This window comes from Lissotriton helveticus, chromosome 8 (genome assembly GCF_964261635.1).
Source record: "Lissotriton helveticus chromosome 8, aLisHel1.1, whole genome shotgun sequence".
Classification (NCBI taxonomy): Eukaryota; Metazoa; Chordata; class Amphibia; order Caudata; family Salamandridae; genus Lissotriton; species Lissotriton helveticus.
This window is the reverse complement of record NC_136069.1, coordinates 151,610,755-151,632,299: the sequence shown is the minus strand read 5'-3', so window position 1 is coordinate 151,632,299 and position 21,545 is coordinate 151,610,755. Positions and strand designations below refer to the sequence as shown.

At 44.9% G+C, this 21,545-nt stretch overlaps 1 protein-coding gene across 1 annotated transcript in view; it reads right to left on the bottom strand.

Annotated features, from left to right (window-relative positions):
* The window catches only part of TMPRSS3 (transmembrane serine protease 3), a 232,240-nt gene that overhangs the window by 36,575 nt on the left and 174,120 nt on the right, over positions 1-21,545 (bottom strand). Inside the window, exons 11-12 of the mRNA XM_078658856.1 lie at positions 19,254-19,423; positions 12,166-12,261 (exon numbers count right to left, since the gene is read on the bottom strand). Of these exons, the coding sequence (XP_078514982.1) occupies positions 12,166-12,261; positions 19,254-19,423 (266 nt within the window). The remainder of the gene's footprint in view (positions 1-12,165; positions 12,262-19,253; positions 19,424-21,545) is intronic.

Below are 21,545 nucleotides of genomic sequence, written 5' to 3'. Positions count from 1 at the left end.
TATCTCTGTGGGTAATGTTGTAAGAAGTGTATAGGATTAACTCTTCATATTGTGAAAGATTTGCAAAAAAAACTTTGCCAGAGACTGGTATTTATATGTATTTCTTTATGATGAGAAGGATCTTGGCAAGGAATGCAAGACTTGTATTTGCATTCATCTCTGTTAATTTCCTCTCTATTTGTTTCATGTCTAGCACACTCTATTACTGGAAAAAGCTGTATACGGCTGATGAATCCATAACTAAGGAGAAACCGGTCCTGGGTTGCTTGTGTTCCAGTTCAGGAAGGACCTAGCTTGGTAGGTCAGGCTGGACTGTTCCAAATGGAGCAGGGTCAGACTGATTTGCTTATGGATGGGTCCAAACTGAGGTGGTATGGGGCCCGATTCACAGAATGAACTTAAGACTCAATCCTAAACTTACTACTATTTTGGTATTCACAGAATGCACTTACTACTTTTGGCATTCACAGAATGAACTTACTACTTTTGGTATTCACAGAAGTTAGGATTTTGTATTAAGTTTGTCTTAAGACAAACTTAAGACAAACTTAAGACATACTTAAGACAGACTTAAGACAAAATCCTAACTTAAGTCTGTCTTAAGTCTGTCTTAAGTTTGTCTTAAGACACATCTGGATCTTTGGAAGACTTAGAAGGAGGACTGCTGTGCTGCTTTGCTGCAAGAAGTACTGCCACTCTGCTGTCCTGCTGTGCTGCCCTGCTGCCCTCCCGCCTGAGTGAGAAGGACTACACCCACAAATTGAATTCTGGACCACTAGAGTTACTCCAATGGCTAGTTGGCCAGCCTGCTGACCAAAGCCTCAGTGACAGAAGGCTGCAGCTACCTGGAACCTAGCACCTGGACTCAGCCAGGTGTGAGTCCTACCCCCTCCCCCCCCCCCAAAGTAGTGCCACCCCAGTCTTGGTCCCTTGGAAGTGAGCGTAAAGGTGATCTGCTAGTTCAACAGTGGTGCCATCGGAACTGACACATCGCCTCCCAGAAACTCTGCATTGGAGCCACTGCACAACTTATCGCCTCACCAAACACCTTTTAGGAACCACTCTGTGATGCATCCTCAAAGCAGGACTTGGCATTGCCACCTGCAGACTCCTATGATCATCTGCTATTACATGCATCCTCAATGCAGGCCTTTCTCATCTCAAGCCCCTCGTCGACAGCATCCTCCATGACGATACAGAACTCCATATGGCAAGACCCGCACTTTTTTGAAACAAGCTAGTGCGAGACCATCTTCGAAACAGCCTCTTATCAACGGCATCCTCGATGATGATGCAGGACCTCACATCACTTCCTCGCAACTCCTAGGAACCACCACTGCATGACGCATCCTCCACTCGGGACTCTGCAACGCACACAACCAGGATTTAAGGTACTCTTGTACGGATGTATGACATTACAACGCATTCTTTTACATCGCATGCCTTTACAATGCAGTTTTTACAACGCAAACCTTTACAACGCATAGCGCTTTGGGTGCTGGATAGTGAATAGTTTAATCTACTATTCCAACTCCAGACCCCGTGGACACTAGGGAAGGTGTTGGACAGTAAATTAAACTTATTCCCTATCCTAGAGCGCCCCCCAGTGCAATGCGTTGTAATGGTTTGCGTTGTAAAAGTTGCGTCGTAAAGGCACTGCGTGGTAAAAGTTGCGTTGTAAAGGATGTTTCCCCTCTTGTACAGCGAGCCTAACTTCGTCCCTGTAGCAGCCGGTACTCCATCACGGTCGGCCTGAACGTGTGGCTTTGTCCCGGTCCAGTGCGACTAGATAACTACAGTTGGCACTTTGAGATTTTGGGTGCTGGTTTCACTTAAATCTTTAAAATTGTAAATCCCAGATGGTACTGATTAGATGTTTGTTGTTTTGGTGTCAAAATATTTATTAAATCGTGCTCTATTTTTCTAGATTGATACTGGATTTTTCTTGTGTTGTCTGTAACTTTATTACTGTTTGAAGTGCAGCATAAATACTTTACATACTGCCTCTAAGTTAAGCCTGACTGCTCTATGCCAAGTCATCCTGGGGTTGAGCCCAGGTTAATTTAGGATCTGCTTGTGACGCAACCCTAACAGAGGATTGTGGTTGCTGCATGAGTAAAGTTGCACCCCCCCAACCAATAACTCAATTTCCTCCAGGTGCGAGGTCAGGAATTAAAGACACTTATGCTACATTGATAATCTACAATAAAATGTTTTAGGCAAATTCTGGATAAGCTGCAGGAATGGATGGATGATAGTCTCAATGTATCCCCTTTTCAGGAAGGGTTTTGCTTCAAGGCCAGTACTACCAATTACATTTTCCACTTTTCACTATTTCTGTGGAAATATATCACCTTATCTAAAAAACATTTGTAAATGGTCTTTGTCGAACTAACGGCTGGGTGTTTGACGTGGTCTCCAGAAATGGACCAATGGAGGTCCTTAGATCAATGGATTTACCTCTCCACATACTAGACATCATAATTGGGTTCTATCAGTACAATTACCCCCAAGTCAGATGGAGCAGGATGGGTGTTAGAACTGCCACTTTCTGGTTGGCTAAGGCGATGCCCCAGCCAGGCAGAAACAACCACTCCCATCAGGAGCGGGTGATTACACACACTGTATAACCTGCGCTCACCCTTGGGTAGCTTGGCAGTGAGCAGTCAGGCTTATTACAAAGGCAATGTGTAAAGCAGTGGCACAGCGCTCTCCCACAATAAATACACTGAGCATCACAAAATAGACTTCACCCATGATATTTGTAAATAAAGTTTGCATTCAACACACACAATAATCAGCACAACATGAACATCATGTATTTCGGGGCATAAATCACACTTGGAATGATTAGTAGCAGTACTAGGCTCAACAGGGTTAAAATTACATCAGTAATATGCACAAATCCTGATCTACACCTCGCTCCCCAGCAACCTTATGTGGTGCAACACATTGTCCACCCTGGCGCACGCTTGCAATTCTTATATTTCAATACTGCACAGTTATAGAGTGCACCCCAGGTCACAATGATATCAGAAATATGTACATACAACAAATTATAACACTTTTTAGCTGCACTGCGGGCCTAGGCTGATGAGGTAAAACTAATGTCAAATGTAATGCTATTCTGGTGAGAAATCAACTTGTAAGTCAACACCGATGGCCAGTGCCATGAATCACAGGCAGTCCGCATACTGTCACTCCCACACACACACACACACACAGACTAACTCTGCACAGATACTTGGTGCAAAGGATATCAGACAGGTCCATAAGGTACACATTCAAACACATATGCACTCAGCCCCCTAATACGGTGTACTGATACCCAGAAGGTCAATTGCTAACACACTACAGACCCTGTGGCCCCAAGCTTCCCTTCACCCTCCAACTCACCCGACTATAGTATAGCCACAGATTACTGGGCCAAAAGCGGCCGTAGTCAGTGTCCTAGTTAAGCAGGTTGAGGTAGGTAACAGGACTAATTAGAAGGTAGCCGTCACATGGGGATTAGCCACCACTATGAAAGTTCACCACAGGATGCGTAGCAGAAGCCGGATGAGGGCAATAGTCGGTCACACCATAAGGTTCCACAAAGGTCTTAAGGCATCTAGCCAGTTCGGCGAATCACAGGGGCAGTTACACAGTCTCATGCCCCACTTCTGATCATTCTTGGAAGCTTTCCTACAGGCCAGTCTATCGCACTCACCACCCAGGCCCGAGTTGGGATTACTACCTGGAAAAGGACAGTTGGTCCGCCACGCTGAGGGGCAAAAAGGGAACAATAGATGAATGAAGAATTAAGCTGGGGAACCTCTCGGAAGAAGGAGGCACCCCGTAAGGCACACGTCAATCATAGTTGTACCCAGGCAGTCTGTGCACAACGTCCAGTATGCATTGATATGGGTCGCACCAGACAATTCCGGTCACCCACAACAAAGAGTTGACAAATCCGTACCTCCCTGAAAATGAGGCACAACATCCGGTAAACAGGGATATGGGTCACACACACAGGCGCAAGTTCAGCAATGCCTCCTGAGGTAGAATAAGGCAGGACTACGGTTACGCCCCCAACTCTGATGGTCGTAACCTGTTTTCAGACACTGCACGAATTTAGCATGCAGTCAGCGTGTCGCACGAAAGAGATGCGGCCCAACCGGCGAAGCAGGCCAATATGGATCCCGCAACAGGTGAATCCGCTCACCAGCAACAAGATGCTTATGGGTGCTGAGGTAGCCACGATACAGGCACAATTGGTTGGGCTCTGCACAAGGCACACTGGTCTCCAGGCATAATTCTGAGTTACATGCTCATGTCGCGCTACCAGTTGTGATCAAGCAGGCGATGTGGGCACTCAAGAGGGCACCGCTCTCCATGTGTCAGAAGTAGACGGTGTTGGTCCCTCACAGGAGAGCTTTGATGCTGCTGAGACCTCCAAAAAAGCAGGGGGCAAGACAGCAAGCCCTTGGGACCACGCTTGTGGGTGCCACACAGCAACAGGTAGTCAGCCCAGGCCAGCCTGTATTCAGCAAGGGCACGCCGTCCCTTTTAATGACAGTATTCCTCCTTGTGCACAACAGACTCCTTTGGCAGTGTGTACCATGCAGTTCCAGGTTCTCCATTTCCGCATCCCCACAAGTGCTTCTCTGCCCTGCTGACGTATGGCATTATTAGTTATACTGTAGTGTGCCTTTGAAATTGGGGGTGGTTCAAAGGGTCTCCATTTGAACCACACGTGTCTCCCCTAAATTTCAGTCCTGTTTGCCATGAGGCCATGGAAGCAGATCTTAATCTTTGGTGGGGACATGATCTGGCTCCAGAGGCTAAGTGTCAAAATCTCTTCCTCCAACCTATCCAGGTAGGCCCGCAAATAGCAGAGGTCTGTCGTTCCAGTTGCATGCCCATTGTATTATAGCTATCACTGAGGAATGCCCAGAAGTGCTCCACCAGAATCCAGGGTGGACTAGAGTCAAGCACAAAGGCACACAAAGAGTTTTAGAGGAAAGAAAGGCCCACTTTTTTAGTAGTGGGATTTTTGAGCTAATCATCACAAAACATTCTTTACCATGGCAGGCTGGACACATGTTTAAGCACAGCAGGTAAGTACCACTTCCTAATGTGTGTAGGAAGGGCACATACACTTTTACAGTGCATTTACAGTGGGAAAATGCCTGGAGTCCCAAGGCCATAACAAGAGAATCAGCAAAACCCAAGGGGAAAAAGCAAAAAGTTTAGGGAAACGCTTCCTGAAGAGTAGAGGTTTAACAATAGGGACCTTAACCAACGCAATACCAATACATAGAGGGGTTCACCAGGGTTACATCCTGGCACCTACCCTATTGCCTCTAAATATATAAATGGAGTTGTAGAGGATCTTAATTGTTGCACCAATGATCCCCCTAAACTGACTGGTAAAAAGTTTCCAGCATTACGTTTTGCTGACGATACTCTACTTCTATTCAGAACTCTCTCGAGCCTACAAAATCTCATAAAGAATCATTGATTTTTCTAATCTTAGATGGCTGGATAAATACATGCTATATAATCCTTACAAAGTCAGGAAGGGCAAACCATTTTGGCAACACTTTTCTTGAATGTGTCCGGACTTTTGACTACTTGTTCTAAAGGGTGTCTAATACATTAACATAGGAACCCCAAATACAGGAGCTCAGTCTTCTAGTACAACACAGAGCTGCAGTGATTCTTAAAGACCAGTTTCTCTAGCTTCTCATGTGTATAGGTTCAAGGCTCAAACCTCTGGTTTACATGGAGTGGAAATTAGGGGAATTAGCAATGTAAGTAGTTTGACAATAAAGGTACATATTTTCTTAAATTTTTATCAAATCTACCCTAGAGTTCGCCGTATTTACCTATGATCTTTGATACCAGGCCTAAAAACATGGATCTATTAGATGCCCTGAATCCTCTTCTTTACTGGTTAAGGTTGTGGTCCCAGCATGAACTGGAACCTTATAGAGCCAAATTACAAGAGGTCATGGGATTTGATTTTAATCTAAATGTAAGGTGGCTAGCTTCTGTGAAATTCTGGTTCTTTAAACTGGGGATGCAGGTGTTGTGGCATGATCCTTCATCCAATAGGAAACCAATGAAATGCATAGAAACCAATTAAATACATGTTACCAAAAACTATGGAAACTGTGTGATTGAACAGTGGCACTGATCGGTCAAAATTGGAAATCTTACTGATCAGTTCCTAAGCCACAAACCTACTCCCACATTTGAAGACGTTTTAGATGAGATGTATCAACCCGTTGCAAAAACTCCTATATTAAAATCTGATGTGGAACTTTACCTATAAATGCATTTTGTTTCAAATGACACTATTTCTCATGATTCTTCTACTTGTAAATATTTTACCAAAACAATTGAGAACATTATACATTTTTTTTTTGCCCTCACTAGTCTTTCGCGGCCCAAATGGATTTGTCCTCTATACATGCATCTGAGCATAAGAAATTATGCTGCTGCACTCAGGATTTTCAGTTTTGATACTGGTAGACTTGTTGTATTTGGGCTAAGCAAATATTTGTTCTCTGGTGGATCCTGAGAAAGAGCACTGCATTGTGAGATAATGCACTGGGATATAAAGTGTTGTAATCCCTGTTTCATGCTTTTATGTGCATTTAACTGTTTTTTAATCTGTTGCAGCATAGATTGGGCATGCTATTTTATGTTGGTGGCAGTATTTAGCTTCTTCTTGAATTTTTAAAGTAAAGTTTTCTCTATGGAGCTGTGGTATGTTTTTATATCAGTGAGTATACAAGTTTAATAATTGCTTCTATTTACATTGTGTGTAATTAATTGCATTTTAGAAATAAACATAATTTGACTGACTGCCTCGCACATGCACTCAGTGATGTCTTCTGTTGAGCACTAACATTATTAGGATATATTGGCCTGCTCTTATCTGTTTGACATTGAAATATATAATTTTCAACTGATAGCTCTCAACGACATTTTTCGGAAAAGTTTATTGTTTAGGTTGCAGAAGTTATTCATTAGGGATCTAGCAAAAATTATTCTTCAACAGACAGCATAAATGCTGACAGGAGATGACCCTTCGAGATGGGGATGTCAACCACAGGCATTGTTGTCAGGAGGATCAGCTAGTTAGTTATTCAGTGGACCAGTTGGTCATATCAGCCTTGTGTACAGCATTCAGAAACACAAATAATACATCAGTGACTCTATTTTTGTGTTATTTGATACATTTATAGGAGTAATCCTTAAGAATGTGAAATGCCAGTATTTCTGAAAGGTGTTTGAGGTTTATGCCGATAAGGCTCATAGAGGTAAAAACAGGACAGCAAAATTCATAGCACTTACATTCCATGTTTCAGTCAGAAGTAGCAAGAAAAATGCTATGGTATAAGTTATTAATTTTACTTATTCTGGGAAAAGGAGGAGTAGGTTTGAGGAGCAGGAAATCATTCCTTTTCTTCTAAACATGCAGATGTAGTTATTTCTAAATTTTTAAGAAGTTGTGTGCTTTGCAGATGGTTTAAAACCTGTGGATATCATTTCTGACAAGGACATTTTGATGGTGGGGCAGGGTCTGTTTGGGCTTCGTTTCGAATCTAAGGGCATGGTAATGGAGTATTCCACCTAAATATTGTCATTAAATTATTGTGGACACAAGGAGATGATGGATGGAGCACTGAAACATTTCAAACACTCACCCCCAGTCACAAATTTGGGTTGAATCCATCATCATGCTTTAGCTCACTTTGCCACTCCAGTTTAGGCACAGCCATTTATGCAAATCAGTCTTGACCCTGTTCCTGATGGGTACAGTCCAGCATGAACTTCTAAGCCAGGTCTTCCCTGAGCCAGAAACAAGCATCCTGGGACCAGTTTTGGGGTAACACCCCTCATCAGCCAGGCTAGCTTGAATCCAGTGGCAAAGTGAGCAAGGGACCCACGTCTGGGCATACCATGCCAACTTGGAGCAAACAAAGCAAACAGAAGAAGATGATGGACAGAGCACTGAAACTTTTCAGACACTCACCCCCCATCACAGATCTGGGTTGAATCCATCATCATTCTTGAGCTCACTTTGCCAACCCAGTTCAGACCCAGCTACATGCAAATTATTGTGACCACAGCAATAATGTGGGCCAAAGTATTGAAAGTAAGTACATTGTTTAGTTTTATGTTTTGATGTAATATATTTCTTTACTTTAATATTTTTATTATGATATTTTCTTGGATTTAATTATGTGTTCATTTCAATATATGTATTAAAGAAATGCTATAGTTATATATTTTGGGGGGGTAGTGTTTCACCTTACTTATTAATTAACATTAATTGATGAGTGTATTGATGATTGTATAACTTTTATTTGTTCGGGGCAATCAGATGTATGGTGGGAGTGTGTACAGAGTCTTTTAAATAAAGTATATATAAATGATATCTAAATTGATACTAATTGCTTAATGTATTAATTATGTACTTGTTGTTCATAGATCTATTTAGTTATAAAACAAAATTAAAATCATCATTTTTAAGCATTTGTTAGCATTTGTAAACAGTTGCCGAGAACTTTGGGATAATTTGTTGGTATTTATTTAAAGTATTCATTTATATTTAATTCAGAAATTACTATTCAAATTTCAAAAATCGATTTTTAGGGGGTTGAAGGTCATTTTCCAGAATCAAAGCAAATTTGTATCTTGTGTTGTATGTGTGAGTGCGGGGGTGGGGGGCTTCTGTTTATTTTTTTTAAATGCTTTCATTAATAGTTTGATTTTGTAGCAATTGTGCTGCATTTAAAAAGTCTGACAAATATTTAATTTATTGATATTATTTGAATATATTGAATGTGCCCCTCCCCAATTTATATTCACCTTCCCCTTGTTTATTAGACTGGGGTTAAAATAGTAACCCTCACCCATCCACGATGTATGTATGTTCCCCAATGTTTTTTTAGCTTGTAGTTCAAATAGTATGTTTGAGCCTCCCTTTCTGATATTTGCACTTTCCTCAGATTTTGCTCCACTGTAGTAAGAATAGTAAATCCAAACCCCTATCCCCTGAATGCACATTCCCCAGCGTTTCTTAGATTGGGGTACGAAAACAAAGCATGATCTCCTCAATGTGTGCAATTTCCATAATGTTTGTGTTAAATTGGAATTAGAATAGTGAATCCACCCCTACCCCCAGTGTTTACAGTTTCTCCCATGTTTGTTAGACTGGATTTCGAATAGCAAATCTGCCTTCCATTCATCTATTTTCTTTCCCCAGTGTTTGTTGTTCTGGAGTTAGCAGGGTAGAGAGGACGCTATCAGAGACGAAGAAGAGAGACAGGAGAGAAGTAGAATGAGGATGGACGGAAAGAGAAAGATTGTATGAGGAGACGAAGAGAGTGGAGCTGGTTTGAGCATTTTTACCACTCCTGCTTTTGGTTGCCTAGTCTGGCTCTGAGAGTTAGAACAGTATACCTTACTATCCCAGCTCATGTTTGCATTTTCCCAATTCGTGATAGTTTGTAGTTCAATTCGTAAATATAACCTCGTCTCCCCATGTATGTATATTCCACAATGTTTGTTCAAATGTAGTTAGTGTAGTGTATTTAAATTGTTTCGTGTTTATTTTTTATATTTTTCAATAAGAATTAGCTTTTTGCTTCATTCTGGATTTTTTTAGAAGTGAATATATGTAAAAGCATGTATTTTTTAAATTATTTAATATTTTGATAATTGTTTAATGTTTTCAAACCTACTATCTATTCGTATGTTTTGTAGCATAAATAGAAATATTAGTTTGTTATGTACTTTTATTTTTTCTTAATGGGTTAGTAATATTAAATTATATGTTTTTAATTATAATTTATATACATGTTTATATCGTGTTTTAATTTTAATATAAACAAATGATTACGTAATAATGATATTTATTGGTATAACAAATCTATTTGAATGTTTATTTTAATTTTTAGTTTTTGAGTAATAATTGTAATTTACGGTTATTTTTTTAAGCGTGATCAAGACCCTTGGGGCTAAACTTGTCAAGAGATGTAGCATTCTGCGAGGCAAGTATATATACTTTCAAGATTCAGCAGTTCTGGTGAGTGCTTTACCTATGTTAAAGAATTACGTTTTTAACAGTTTATAAATGAATATGAATATTATGTTAAATATTTTTCAAATGTAATACTTTTTTTGATTAAAGTGTAAATATTTTTAAAGTACAATAACATTACAATGATGTTAACCCCATTTAACCCCTTGGCTGCGGTGGCAATTCCGCCGCAGCGCTAGGGGTGAGAGGGGGCCGGGCGGCGCTCCCGTACTCGTGACAGACCCGCTCCGTCACAAGCCTCGGGTGGGCTGTGCTTGTGACGGAGCGGTTCCGTCATGGCCCCGCCCGCTCAATAGAACGTGCCACGCAGGCGCGGCGAGCGGGGCGTGACGGAACCGCTCCGTCACCAGCACAACCCACCCGAGGCTCGTGACGGAGCGGTTCCGTCACGAGCATGGGAGGGGTTAAATACAGGTAGCTACTAATGGAATGTCAAGATTTTGGTCAACAATATTATTGTTGTTAATATTCATTGACTTTACACTATGTTTATGTAAAGGATATCTTTTATTTGCCAATATTTTGACATTATTTTTGTACTACGATATTCTTCTGGTCAGTGTTCTGTAATACATCTGTGTGTGTTTAAATATTTGAAAATAAAATATTATTTTATTTGCACAGTATTTGGGGCTTTGAAAACGGGTCAGTTGCTGATTTTTTTTATTTTGCAATTGAACTTACCTGGCATACTTGCACTTTAGTCCTGACTGTCCTGTGAGAGCGAGCAGGTGCTGGCCTCCATTTTGGTGCCCGGTCTAACTTTTTTGAACGACAGTCTACATAAGCAGATCGCTGGAGATACCGCACAGGGTTCATTAAGGCTTGCTAGCAGTGCACAGTATTTGGGGGCTTTGAAAACGGGTCAGTTCCTAATTATATAATGTTTATTTAACTTACCTGGCATACTTACACTCACCTGTGAGAGCAAGCAGGTGCCAGCTGCCATTTTGGATGCCGGTCTAGCTTTTTTGACCGACAGTCTACATAGGCAGAACGCTGGTGCTGCCATGCAGCGGGCATGCACAAGACAAGCCCGTCTATGCCCGTCCGCGCACCCACAGCACCAGCCACGCTGCAGGTTGCTCAGATATGATAAAAGTTTTTAATTGCAAAATTAATTAGTTTGGTGGTCTTGTACGTGATGTCATGATTACAACATTAAATGCATGAGGCTATTCAGCCACTGTATAATCTAGTCCGGTAAGTGACGTCTGTTAGAATCTAAAGGACTACCTGTGCCAGGGAGGAAGAGTTTGCATTGAAAATGGAAAAATGTCAACAAGAGAGAAATTTTCTATGAAGGGTTTCTGAGTAAATAGAGAAAAAGAGTAAAACTGGAACTGTTTACATCACAGAACCTCAAGAAGGAAAATACATCAATTTCTCCTAAATATACCATGTGCAATTTTATTTTGCACATGATCTCTTGTGCTATTCCTCATCCCAAGAGGTATCTTGCATCCAGGATCTCCTGCTACTCCTCATCCACCCTGTAGATACAACTTCCAAGAGAGGCAGGATTTACTCTACTGTTTTATGTCTGTGGGTTCGCGGACGTGGGACATGGTTTTGAATGGCAGATATTTTTGTATTGTATTGTAACATTTATTCAGTGCCTCGTACCCATGAAAAGGCGCTGAAGTGATGGGTGAGTGAGGTGCTATTGTTGGACCTTTGCAAATGGCAGAAAGGCACAGCTGCTCACTTCTTCCTTCATCGCCAGCCATGGTCCTCACCTGTACAACAATACTGCTGCAGACTGAGCTACTCATGACATCCATCATGCCAGCTCTTTCATTTTTAAGAGTTTGATAAATGCACGCTTATTCCATCAAACATACTCTCTTTAAACCCATGGTGCAGAGAAGCGTGTGGTTGGTGAATAGATGCCTCTATATTTCCTACTATACAACAACAACAAAAAACACTTGTAAAAACAAAAAGATCATCCTCTCTCACTTGTCATGTAACTGGATCATAAAATCCAAATGTTATACTGAATATTATTTAGATTTGTTTTCAGTGTAAGTACAATTTAATGAATAACATTCAGGCATTACCTCCTTCTTCAAGGGCGCCCCATCCTGATATCCAGCAGAGCTTCCCATCTGGAAATTCCTCACCGTAATTGGGCAGGCAGATGGGCTGTACGAGGCCTATTCGTAGCAAAAGAAATACCATATATCAGAATCATGCCACTCTGCAGAATTCGAATATGGCAATTGTGCATTTGTATAAATATTAATTTCATAAGGATAATGAAGAGATGCAACATAATGTGTTCTACCTACTAGTCTTCACCCTCTTCCAAACCAAGATCAGGTAAAAATATGAATATCTATTTATTAAAATTAAAATGCCACAGAAATGGGGAGCAAGCAGACAAAGAGTACGTAAATTAAAATGTATGCATTTTAGTTTATTTCATTTTATCATAAATATTTCTATAGCACAACCCTAGCCCTGGAATGCAGCAGAGCGCTGCACATAGCAGTAAGATGCACAGCCAAGATGTGTAGTTGGAAAGACATGCAGGCATATTTACAATGATAATTCGTGATAATAAATGTGAAAAGACATCAGAGGAGTGATGTGAGGGAAGAGGGGATCTTAACTAGGATAAAAGGAAGACTTTCGGAGAGGTAGTGTTTGAGACCTACCCCGAAATGCGCATTTCGGTCTCTGTGCTCCATTCACAAAGGTTATATATATATATATATAAAAAAATAACCTTTGTATTATGCAAACACATTACATCATAATCACACATATACACTGTGCCAACTGGCACCAGGTAGTAATTTACAGGGGATTATATACATGATCGGGCCAATGGGTCAGAACCATTAGAAAGCACAAGTAGCAAATATAAGGCAACCAGCATCTACTGGTCGAAATATTGTACTTAGCATTATCACAAGCAATATAAACGCATTAGGTCTGCATCACATTAGGCATAAAACACATTATGCATACTCCTCATAAGCATAAATCACATTTAGGAGTGCACCTTAGTAAAACACCCCAGGTGAATACGTCACCCTCAGCATAAACACATTGTGCAATCCTTTAGGGCCTTGCGCCCTCCTATTACCCGCAGGTACCAACCATGACTCCAGGGCAACTGACCTTCCTCTGGGGCTCAAATGCCCTCTGTCCAAACTGTCAGGGCATGATTATAGAACCTTCTATGGTCCTCTGGCTGCCTTGGCAGCAAAAGCAATGTGCTTCATGCACTGGGGTCTGAGGGGTACATCTCACCCCTTCCTTGTCACTCAAGACCAAAAGAGATACCCCTCCGTTGCAGCTTCCAGCTCTCTCGTGGTGCAGCTGAGACAAATCAGCTTTGCACTGGCACTAACAATGTGTAAATTCGGGCCCCACTCCCCAGGCTCTCCTTCTTGACTCCTCTAGTCTCCTCAACATCGAGGGAAAGGCACAGACAATGTGCCTCGGCCGGCCCCTCTCCTGGGGCCTCTCGGGATCCGCCTCTCTCTTCCACGAGGCGGGAGCGGAGATGAAGCCTGTAAGGCTCCTAACTCTTCTGGTGCCTGTGGAGCTTTCCTCACTGATATGGGAGCCCGCCTCACCTCAGGCACTGTGTGGCCTGACTTCCACTCCGGCCGTGCTGCAATTGGCGGACTCTGCAGCTTCCTTCTTTTGGCCCGCCCAGAGTCAGGCAGCAGGCGCCTTGCTTCCGGGTCACATTCAAAGTGTGGTGCTCCTCTTCTCCAGGCCAATGCGGGGTGGGCTCCCGCTTTTAAATAAGCACCAATGCGGGGTGGGCTCCGGCTCAGAGGGGCACACAACAGTGGGGTAGGCTTCTGCTTCTCAAGGCTGGCATCAATGAGGGCTGAGCTCCTGCTTACTTCCCGCAGCAAGGGGGAATCCCACGGTGGGATTCTCTCTGACAATGCCGCAGCTCAGTACTGCCTGCCACCAAAGTTTCTCCTATCCTGGGAGAATCAAGAAGAGCGTTGCGGCACTCACGAGGCGCTAAGCCCCCAGAAAGGTTTAAGAGCAAAGGCTGGGCCCAGTGGAAGTATAAGCACCCTTACATGGGGTCACAGCACCAATATTTATACAACATTCTGTCTTTATTCTGCCCTGGCATAGGGCTGGGGGAACCAGTCCCAACTGGTTCTGGGAGGTATTGGAGCACTCTGTTTACTGTGCTCCTCTTCCCCTTTGTCAGGTGGGGGCTCGATCATCAGACCCACCACAAGGGGGCCAGAGCCAGCATTAACCTAGGCAGGCACAGACTATTCAGGGTCAGGGGACTACTCCTTCCACTACTCTAAATGCAGATCTCCTATTCAGCCTAGCGCTGACTCACCCTGCCCTCCCTGGAGCCACACACACCTACCACTGAAACACTTATCAAGGAATCCCAAATGCATTCCTTTGAGAGGGAAGTCCCACAGCAGTGAGAACCCAAAATGGCTGTTTGTCACTCCCAGGACTTGTCACACACTTAAGATACCTGTTCAACCTTTTACCTACAATGCACCCCGCCCAGAGGGCTAGCTATGGCCTACCTAAGGGTTGACTGACATGCAGTAACAGGGGGGTCTCAGACGTGGCCCACACTTTAGGTGTCACGTCACAGTGGCAGTAACACTGTGCGCACAAGCCCTGCAAAGGCAGAGGCCGGAGACAGGTTTGAAAGGCTACTTTGATGGGTGGCGCAATCAGCTCTGCAAGCCGACCACTAACATTTAATTGACTGGCCCTGGGTATCTGAGATACAACTTTACAAGGGACTGACAGGTAAATTAAATATGCCAAACAGGTGTGGATCATTCTTAACATGTTTACCACAGAGAGCACATGTACTTTACACTGGACAGCAGTACTAAAGTGCCCAGAGTCCTAGAACCACCAACACCATGTCAGAAAAAAAGGCTAGGAGGAAGGCATAAAGTTCAAGGATGACCTTGCAAAAAGCGCGAAGTCCAACACTCTTGGAGTAAGATTAAACACATGGGCTGAATTAGATCGGCTAATGACTCCACAGCCAGGCTCAATGAAGGCCCCAGTCTACTAGCCTGCTTTAGAGCCTGCAAGTTGCTGCTATGAGCCCGAACACTACAGACCTAGCAATGCCTGATTAGAAAGTTTGTGGTCCTGGAGACAGAGAAGCCTGAAGTCCCCAACCGAGGCACTGCAGGTCTTTCTTATTTGGAGACTAGAAAGGAGTATTGAACTTATAGGATAGACTACAGTGATCCCACAGACGTTGTGTCCAAGTGGACTGGGTTTGTGAGATAAAGCCCTGAATATTTCTAGAAAAGTAACTAGGTGTTAATGCTCTCCACCTACCACCAAACTGTAAATGTACAACTGGGAAAAGTTTGCATGTGGAAGATCCACTGGAGGATTGAGGAGACCCAGCAGCACGTATGTGAAAAAGTTGAAACCTGTTTAAATCGGAAAAGGTCCTTATCTCACTATGAGACTTTTTTTTTTTTATAAATCTTTTTATTGTTTTAAAACAAATTAAACTAACATATCTGGTGCCATACATACATACCGTATTGAAAGGGTGGTTTGGTACAAAAACAGGATTGACATAGAGCAACTAGTATACTTGCGAGGCTCGCACAATTACGCCCAACACAAAAATATGCAGCAATATAATCAGTCAACAATCTTAGTGCGGGTTCTCAGTACCTTTCCATCCATGAAATCGAAGCAGCAAGAGAATCATGACAACCAGATACAAGAAATTAAGAATCAAAGCCAGGATATTACGCTCATATTACGAATAGAGGCAAAGTTGAGAAAAATAAAAGGAGAAACCATATGGACGATAACAAAAAGAAAACAAAAAACCTCATCCCCCCACCCTGCACCCCTGCAAACGGCTATCGCCTAACCCCCAGTAGCAGTGTGCCTGTCGCCCCAACTAACTAGTTTCTAAAAGAAGAAGAATCTACCAAGGTAGGAAAGAGAAGTGGAGGAGGGCATATTTGCACAGGCTCCCAGCCATCTTAGCTGCGCAGATGCACAGGGAAATGGCGCAGTTTCATTCCAAGAACAGTGTTCGGAAAAAGTTTCTGGAGTGGGTACATCGGTTAGTCCTTCCATAGTCGGCAGCGATCGTGAGTTAAACAGTCTCTTGGTGTCTTCAGGCTTATGCAGATTATCCAAAACACTGAACAAAAGCTCCGGTTCCGCATACGATAGGGGGTCTATGTTCTTCATCAGAGTGGCCATATTGGGTGTCTCGGTTGAATCTGTTTTTCGTAGTGGTGTAGGGTCCGGTCCAATCCGTTCCATCTCATCCAAGCGCTCCATCATCCTCTGAATACGGTACTCAACGGACACATGCATAGACTCAATGGCTGCCAACACTGTGCGTAGCGATGGGTGATTTTCACTCCGTTCAACGTTATTACACTCAGTTTCAATCATGATCGCTTCCCCGGGCAAGCCCGATGTCTCAGGGGGGCGTGCGAGTAGGGAGCGGTTGATCACGGAGGGAGACCCAACGATCGCCTCGGTAAAACACTAAGGCCGCCAACGCTGGCAAAGATCCAGACCCAGCGAACACCAGCGGGCCCGTTACCGGGTCACCGGGCAGGGTCCCCGTGCACAGCTGCAGGCGTTGAATTGTCACCCCTCCACGGCTTTCAGCAAGTCAGCAAACACCATCCACATCAGTCCGAAAGGCGAGGTTAAATTTCCCCCCTCCACTCCGGTAGACCGGACCCAGTCACACCACCACAGCCGATGTTGTTGAACTGAAACCCGGATGGGCCAGTACCCGAGACCCCGGCTTCTGGGCAGATCTAGGCTGCAAACTTCCACTCGGCGTATCTTCGTCCGCGGAGCAGGTAGAGATCTCAGGAAAGCACCATTAACCTCACGGCAGGTTCATACACACCGTGGCTGGGCGCAAAAACAGGATAGATAGCAGGATATTCCGGCGGGGGTAGGAGGTCGGCGGAGCCGGGAGCCTACGCGGCCATCTTGGTTGCTAGCGTAGCTCCTCCCCCACTATGAGACTTTTAAACTCTTCCAAGTCTGCCTACCATACCCAAAGCTTTGAATGTCTGCTCTGACCCTTCCAGCACCTAATTACATTATGTTCTTCTTGCATGACTGATCAAATGGATTGATGTTTGTATTGAGGCAAACTTTCTGAGCAACCATAAACCCCAGCTCTATCCAACCATGTTCATTCAAGTTGGTGTTACTTGGTTTGTAGGTTCTGCTGAAGGTTTGAAAGTGAAGTTAGTATTTTTTCTGAAACTTGAGCATTTTCTAGTGAAGGTGTGCCTGATTTGTGCAACTTTTTCTCCGCATTTGAAAGGGTTATGCATGGAAAGTATTTCAAAATAGGCTTTCAAAATTGACCGGTGATTCAAAGGTTTGCATGCTGAGATGTTATACATACAGGAACCCTACTACACCTGCAGAAGATATACCATAGTATTTTAAGTCACCCTAAGGGTGTAGATGGGGGTGGACAAAGAACACAGAAGAGTTGTAACTCGGTGAGAAATAGCATACATTGAACTGCATCTCCCACACTTGACACTACCTTTATACCACAATAAATTGGATGTAAGTCGGGGCCTAAAGTTTGAAACAATGCAGGGAATTGCTGGAGGGTGTAGGTAGGAAGACAAGAGTTCACATTGATAAGGTTTTCTGGCTGAACAACATAGAAATAAATAGTGCCTGGTGAAATATCACAGATTTCTTAACTTTGCACATACACATGTCACAGGTAGACCCTGCACATCGGCCCTCATTCTGAGTCTGAGTCTCAGTGTAATGTTGGTTTGAGTCGAAAAAGGCGTTTCCACCCAAACTAGTGTTACAGAAAATGCAGTAACGTACGCAGTACTACTACACCTGACTTTCAATCACTTTTCACATGGTCAAAACAGGTGGAATTTGTCCCTGGTAAATGACCCAGAATTGAGGAATTCCCTGTGAAGATTGGATTGTAATACCGATTTTGATTGCAATTCTCCTTTTCCATAGAGAGATTCCTGTATTCACACATTATAATTTTACATCCTGAAATCGCCGATCCCTGTAGAATTGGTAACTGTAGTTGCGAGGAGAGGCGCCCGCCCTTGAGGTTGAAACTGCAGACTTTAGATCCTGAAGACGGAGACTCAAAACCCAGTCTAGGCACATGAGATAACAACGTGTGATTCTGGGCAAATCACAATCTCCTGCTGACTAAACATTGTGAAATGTAATGTAAGTCAGGCACGCAACGCCCATAGGGCCGAAAGGGCTTTGGCCCGTCGTGTGTGGCAGCCGGGCACACACAGCCACACCCGAGCACTTCACAGGTCTTTAAAAGACCATTTACTTGTTAATGAGGCTTTGTTATTTGTTCACCCCTTCTTAGAGCCCCTGCATCTCCACTCTCACCTCTTAACATCCCACATAAAGTGCAAAGCTCCCTTACTTCCGAGCTAGTTTTGCCCTATACAAATGCCAAGGTAATACATACATGCGAAATTACCACACGACTCCCAGAATAAGGGGCTAAATGGACTACAGGAAAGCCAGTCAGAGACCTGGAAAGTTCACAAAAGTTCTTCCTGATAATTTGCAAAGTTAGGTAGAAAGTCATACATGTCTGCAACACTTAGCCTAACAACTTTTTTGAGTGTTATAAATTTCGAAACCTGTTACCGCGGTACAGGTTCGGAATACATTCATGTAGGTGAATGTAGACATGAGTCGTGTTTAAAACACGCATAAAGGGAACATGTCATATAAAAATCATTTTGCCCCAATATGGTTTGTATTTTTGAGACATGTTCCCATAACCAGAATACTATTTTGATGGGCTTCTGCTCTGAAGGATGTAAACACAAAATGAAAGTGTTTTGAAATCCATGTGATACTGGCATTAGTCACAGGCACAAATATGGTGACAATCACATAGAGATGATGCAACATGCACCTCCAGACAACAAATGGCATCAGATTTCACACAAAACATATAGACACCGCCCTACAATCACCTGTCAGATGAAATGCAGTGCGTCATAATTATTCCTGCACACTGAGTGCAAGCCTTAGGGCCCACTCACCCTGGCTTAAAATAAAATTACAACCATCAGCTCAATGACAAAATAACAACCTAAAGTGAAAGACTGCGATTACTTGCCGTTGAATGCAAGCGGTACTGTTAACTTCATCAATGCGATGTCGTTGGTCATTGAGTTTGGCTTGTATTTACTGTGATATATAATTTTTTCCACACGATTCCACAGGATCTGCGTCTCTGGTTGGCTCACCAGGCCGACTTGTACACTCCAGGAAGCAGCATAGAAGAAACTGCAGAGAGAAACAACAGAAAGACCCCTGAAGAAAACTGACCAATCACCTGACATAACCCTCGGGTAGGTCACTTCCCCACCGCTGCTGCTCCGCCTGCCAGTCTTCTTGCCTCCTGCTCCTCCCTCCAGATCGGCGCTCTCCCACCCTGATCGAGCGCCGCCTGGACTGCCTGCGCCTGGACTGAGTGCCCCCGTGTGCCTGCTTGCCCCATTCTCTTTTTTCTGTACCCCCGCCTGGACTGCCTGAGTGCCCGTGTGCCTGCCCTCCCCATTCTCTCTTCTGTACCCCCGAGTGAGTGGTTCATCCGCCGGGCTCCTCAGCCCCGTTTTTCCCACCGCTGCCTCCCGTGCGGCCCCGCCCTCCCCTCCTCCCCTCTTATGACGCCCCCAGGGCAACCGCGCAGCGGACGCGCGCAGCGGGTACGCCAATGGTGCGCCGAAGGCGCGCCAAAGGCAAGCCCGTCTGCGCCCGTCTATGCCTGGACCGCGCCCAGCGCCAGAACCCCTGGCCCCCGCAGAAGCCACCCCACCCGCCGGACTTACGACGACGCCACCCTCAACGCACTCAACACCGGCCGGACCCCCAACTGCTACCGAGCCACCCCGAGACGCACCCACGGACCCTTCACCTGCCAATCCTGCAAGTTCTCCTGCATTCGGACCTGCACCGCACCCACACCCGCCAAGCCAAGCACCAGCAGCAACCACCTGAACTGCATCCTGCTCAACACCCGCTCCATCCACAGACACGCTGTGGAACTCTGGAACCTCCTCGACACCACATCGCCAGACGTCGCCTTCCTCACGGAAACCTGGATGAACACCTCCTCAGCGCCCGACATCGCCATCGCCATCCCGGACGGATACAAGATCACCCGGAGGGACCGCGTCAACCAGACAGGAGGAGGTATCGCCATCGTCCACAAGAACACCATCCGCATCACGACCAGCTCCGAGGACACCCTCACAGCCGCCAAACATCTTCACTTCCAGATTCACACCGACCCCAAGACCACCCTCAGAGTCACCCTCATCTACAGACCCCCAGGACCTCGCACACAATTCAGCGAAGACATCGCAGACTTCATCAGCCCACACGCCCTCCCCTCCGCCGACTACATCCTCCTAGGGGACCTTAACTTCCACCTGGAGAACAACAACGACAACAACAACACCACCCTGCTGGACAACCTCGCCAACCTCAGACTTAAGCAACTGGTGAACACCCCCACCCACTACGCTGGCCACACGCTGGACCCAATCTTCTCCTCCAGCAAGTACGTCTCCTTCGGCCACTCCACCAGACTCCACTGGATAGACCACAGCTGCGTCCACTTCAGCTTCAGAAGGACCACGACTCACCACCACCCGCAACAGGTTCCCCGCAGGAGCTGGAACAAGATCACCACCGACCAGCTCACCACATCCCTGAACCAGAACCCTCCCGCCAGCTCAACGAACCCCAACCAAGCAGCCAACAACCTCACACAGTGGATCACCAACTGCGCCAACGACCTGGCACCCCTGAAAAACCATCCCATCAGACCCGGCAGCAGAAAAATCTCCTGGTTCAATGACGATCTCAAGAAGTCCAAGAAGAACTGCCGTACCCTCGAGAAAGCCTGGCGAAAAGACCCGTCTACAGACAACAGGACTGCCCTCAAGCACGCCACCCGCAAACACCACCAGCTGATCCACACCACCAAGAAGACGGCATTCAAGGAACGACTAGACAACAATGCACACAACAGCAAGGAACTCTTCAGCATCATCAAAGAGCTCTCCAACCCCAGCGCCGGAACCAACGACGTCACCCCCTCGCAAGAACTCTGCGACTCGCTCGCCTCGTTCTTCCACAGCAAGATCGCCGACATACACAACAGCTTCGGCGCACAGACCACGCACCCAACCACCGAACCAACGCCCCGCTCCACCACCCTCCGCGCCTGGACCCCAGTCAGCACCGAAGACACCATCCACACGATGAACACCATCCACTCTGGATCACCAACCAACCCATGCCCCCACCACGTCTTCAACAAGGCCGACTCCGTCATCGCACCCCAACTCCGGGACATCATCAACTGCTCCTTCAACACCGCCACCTTCCCGGAGAGCTG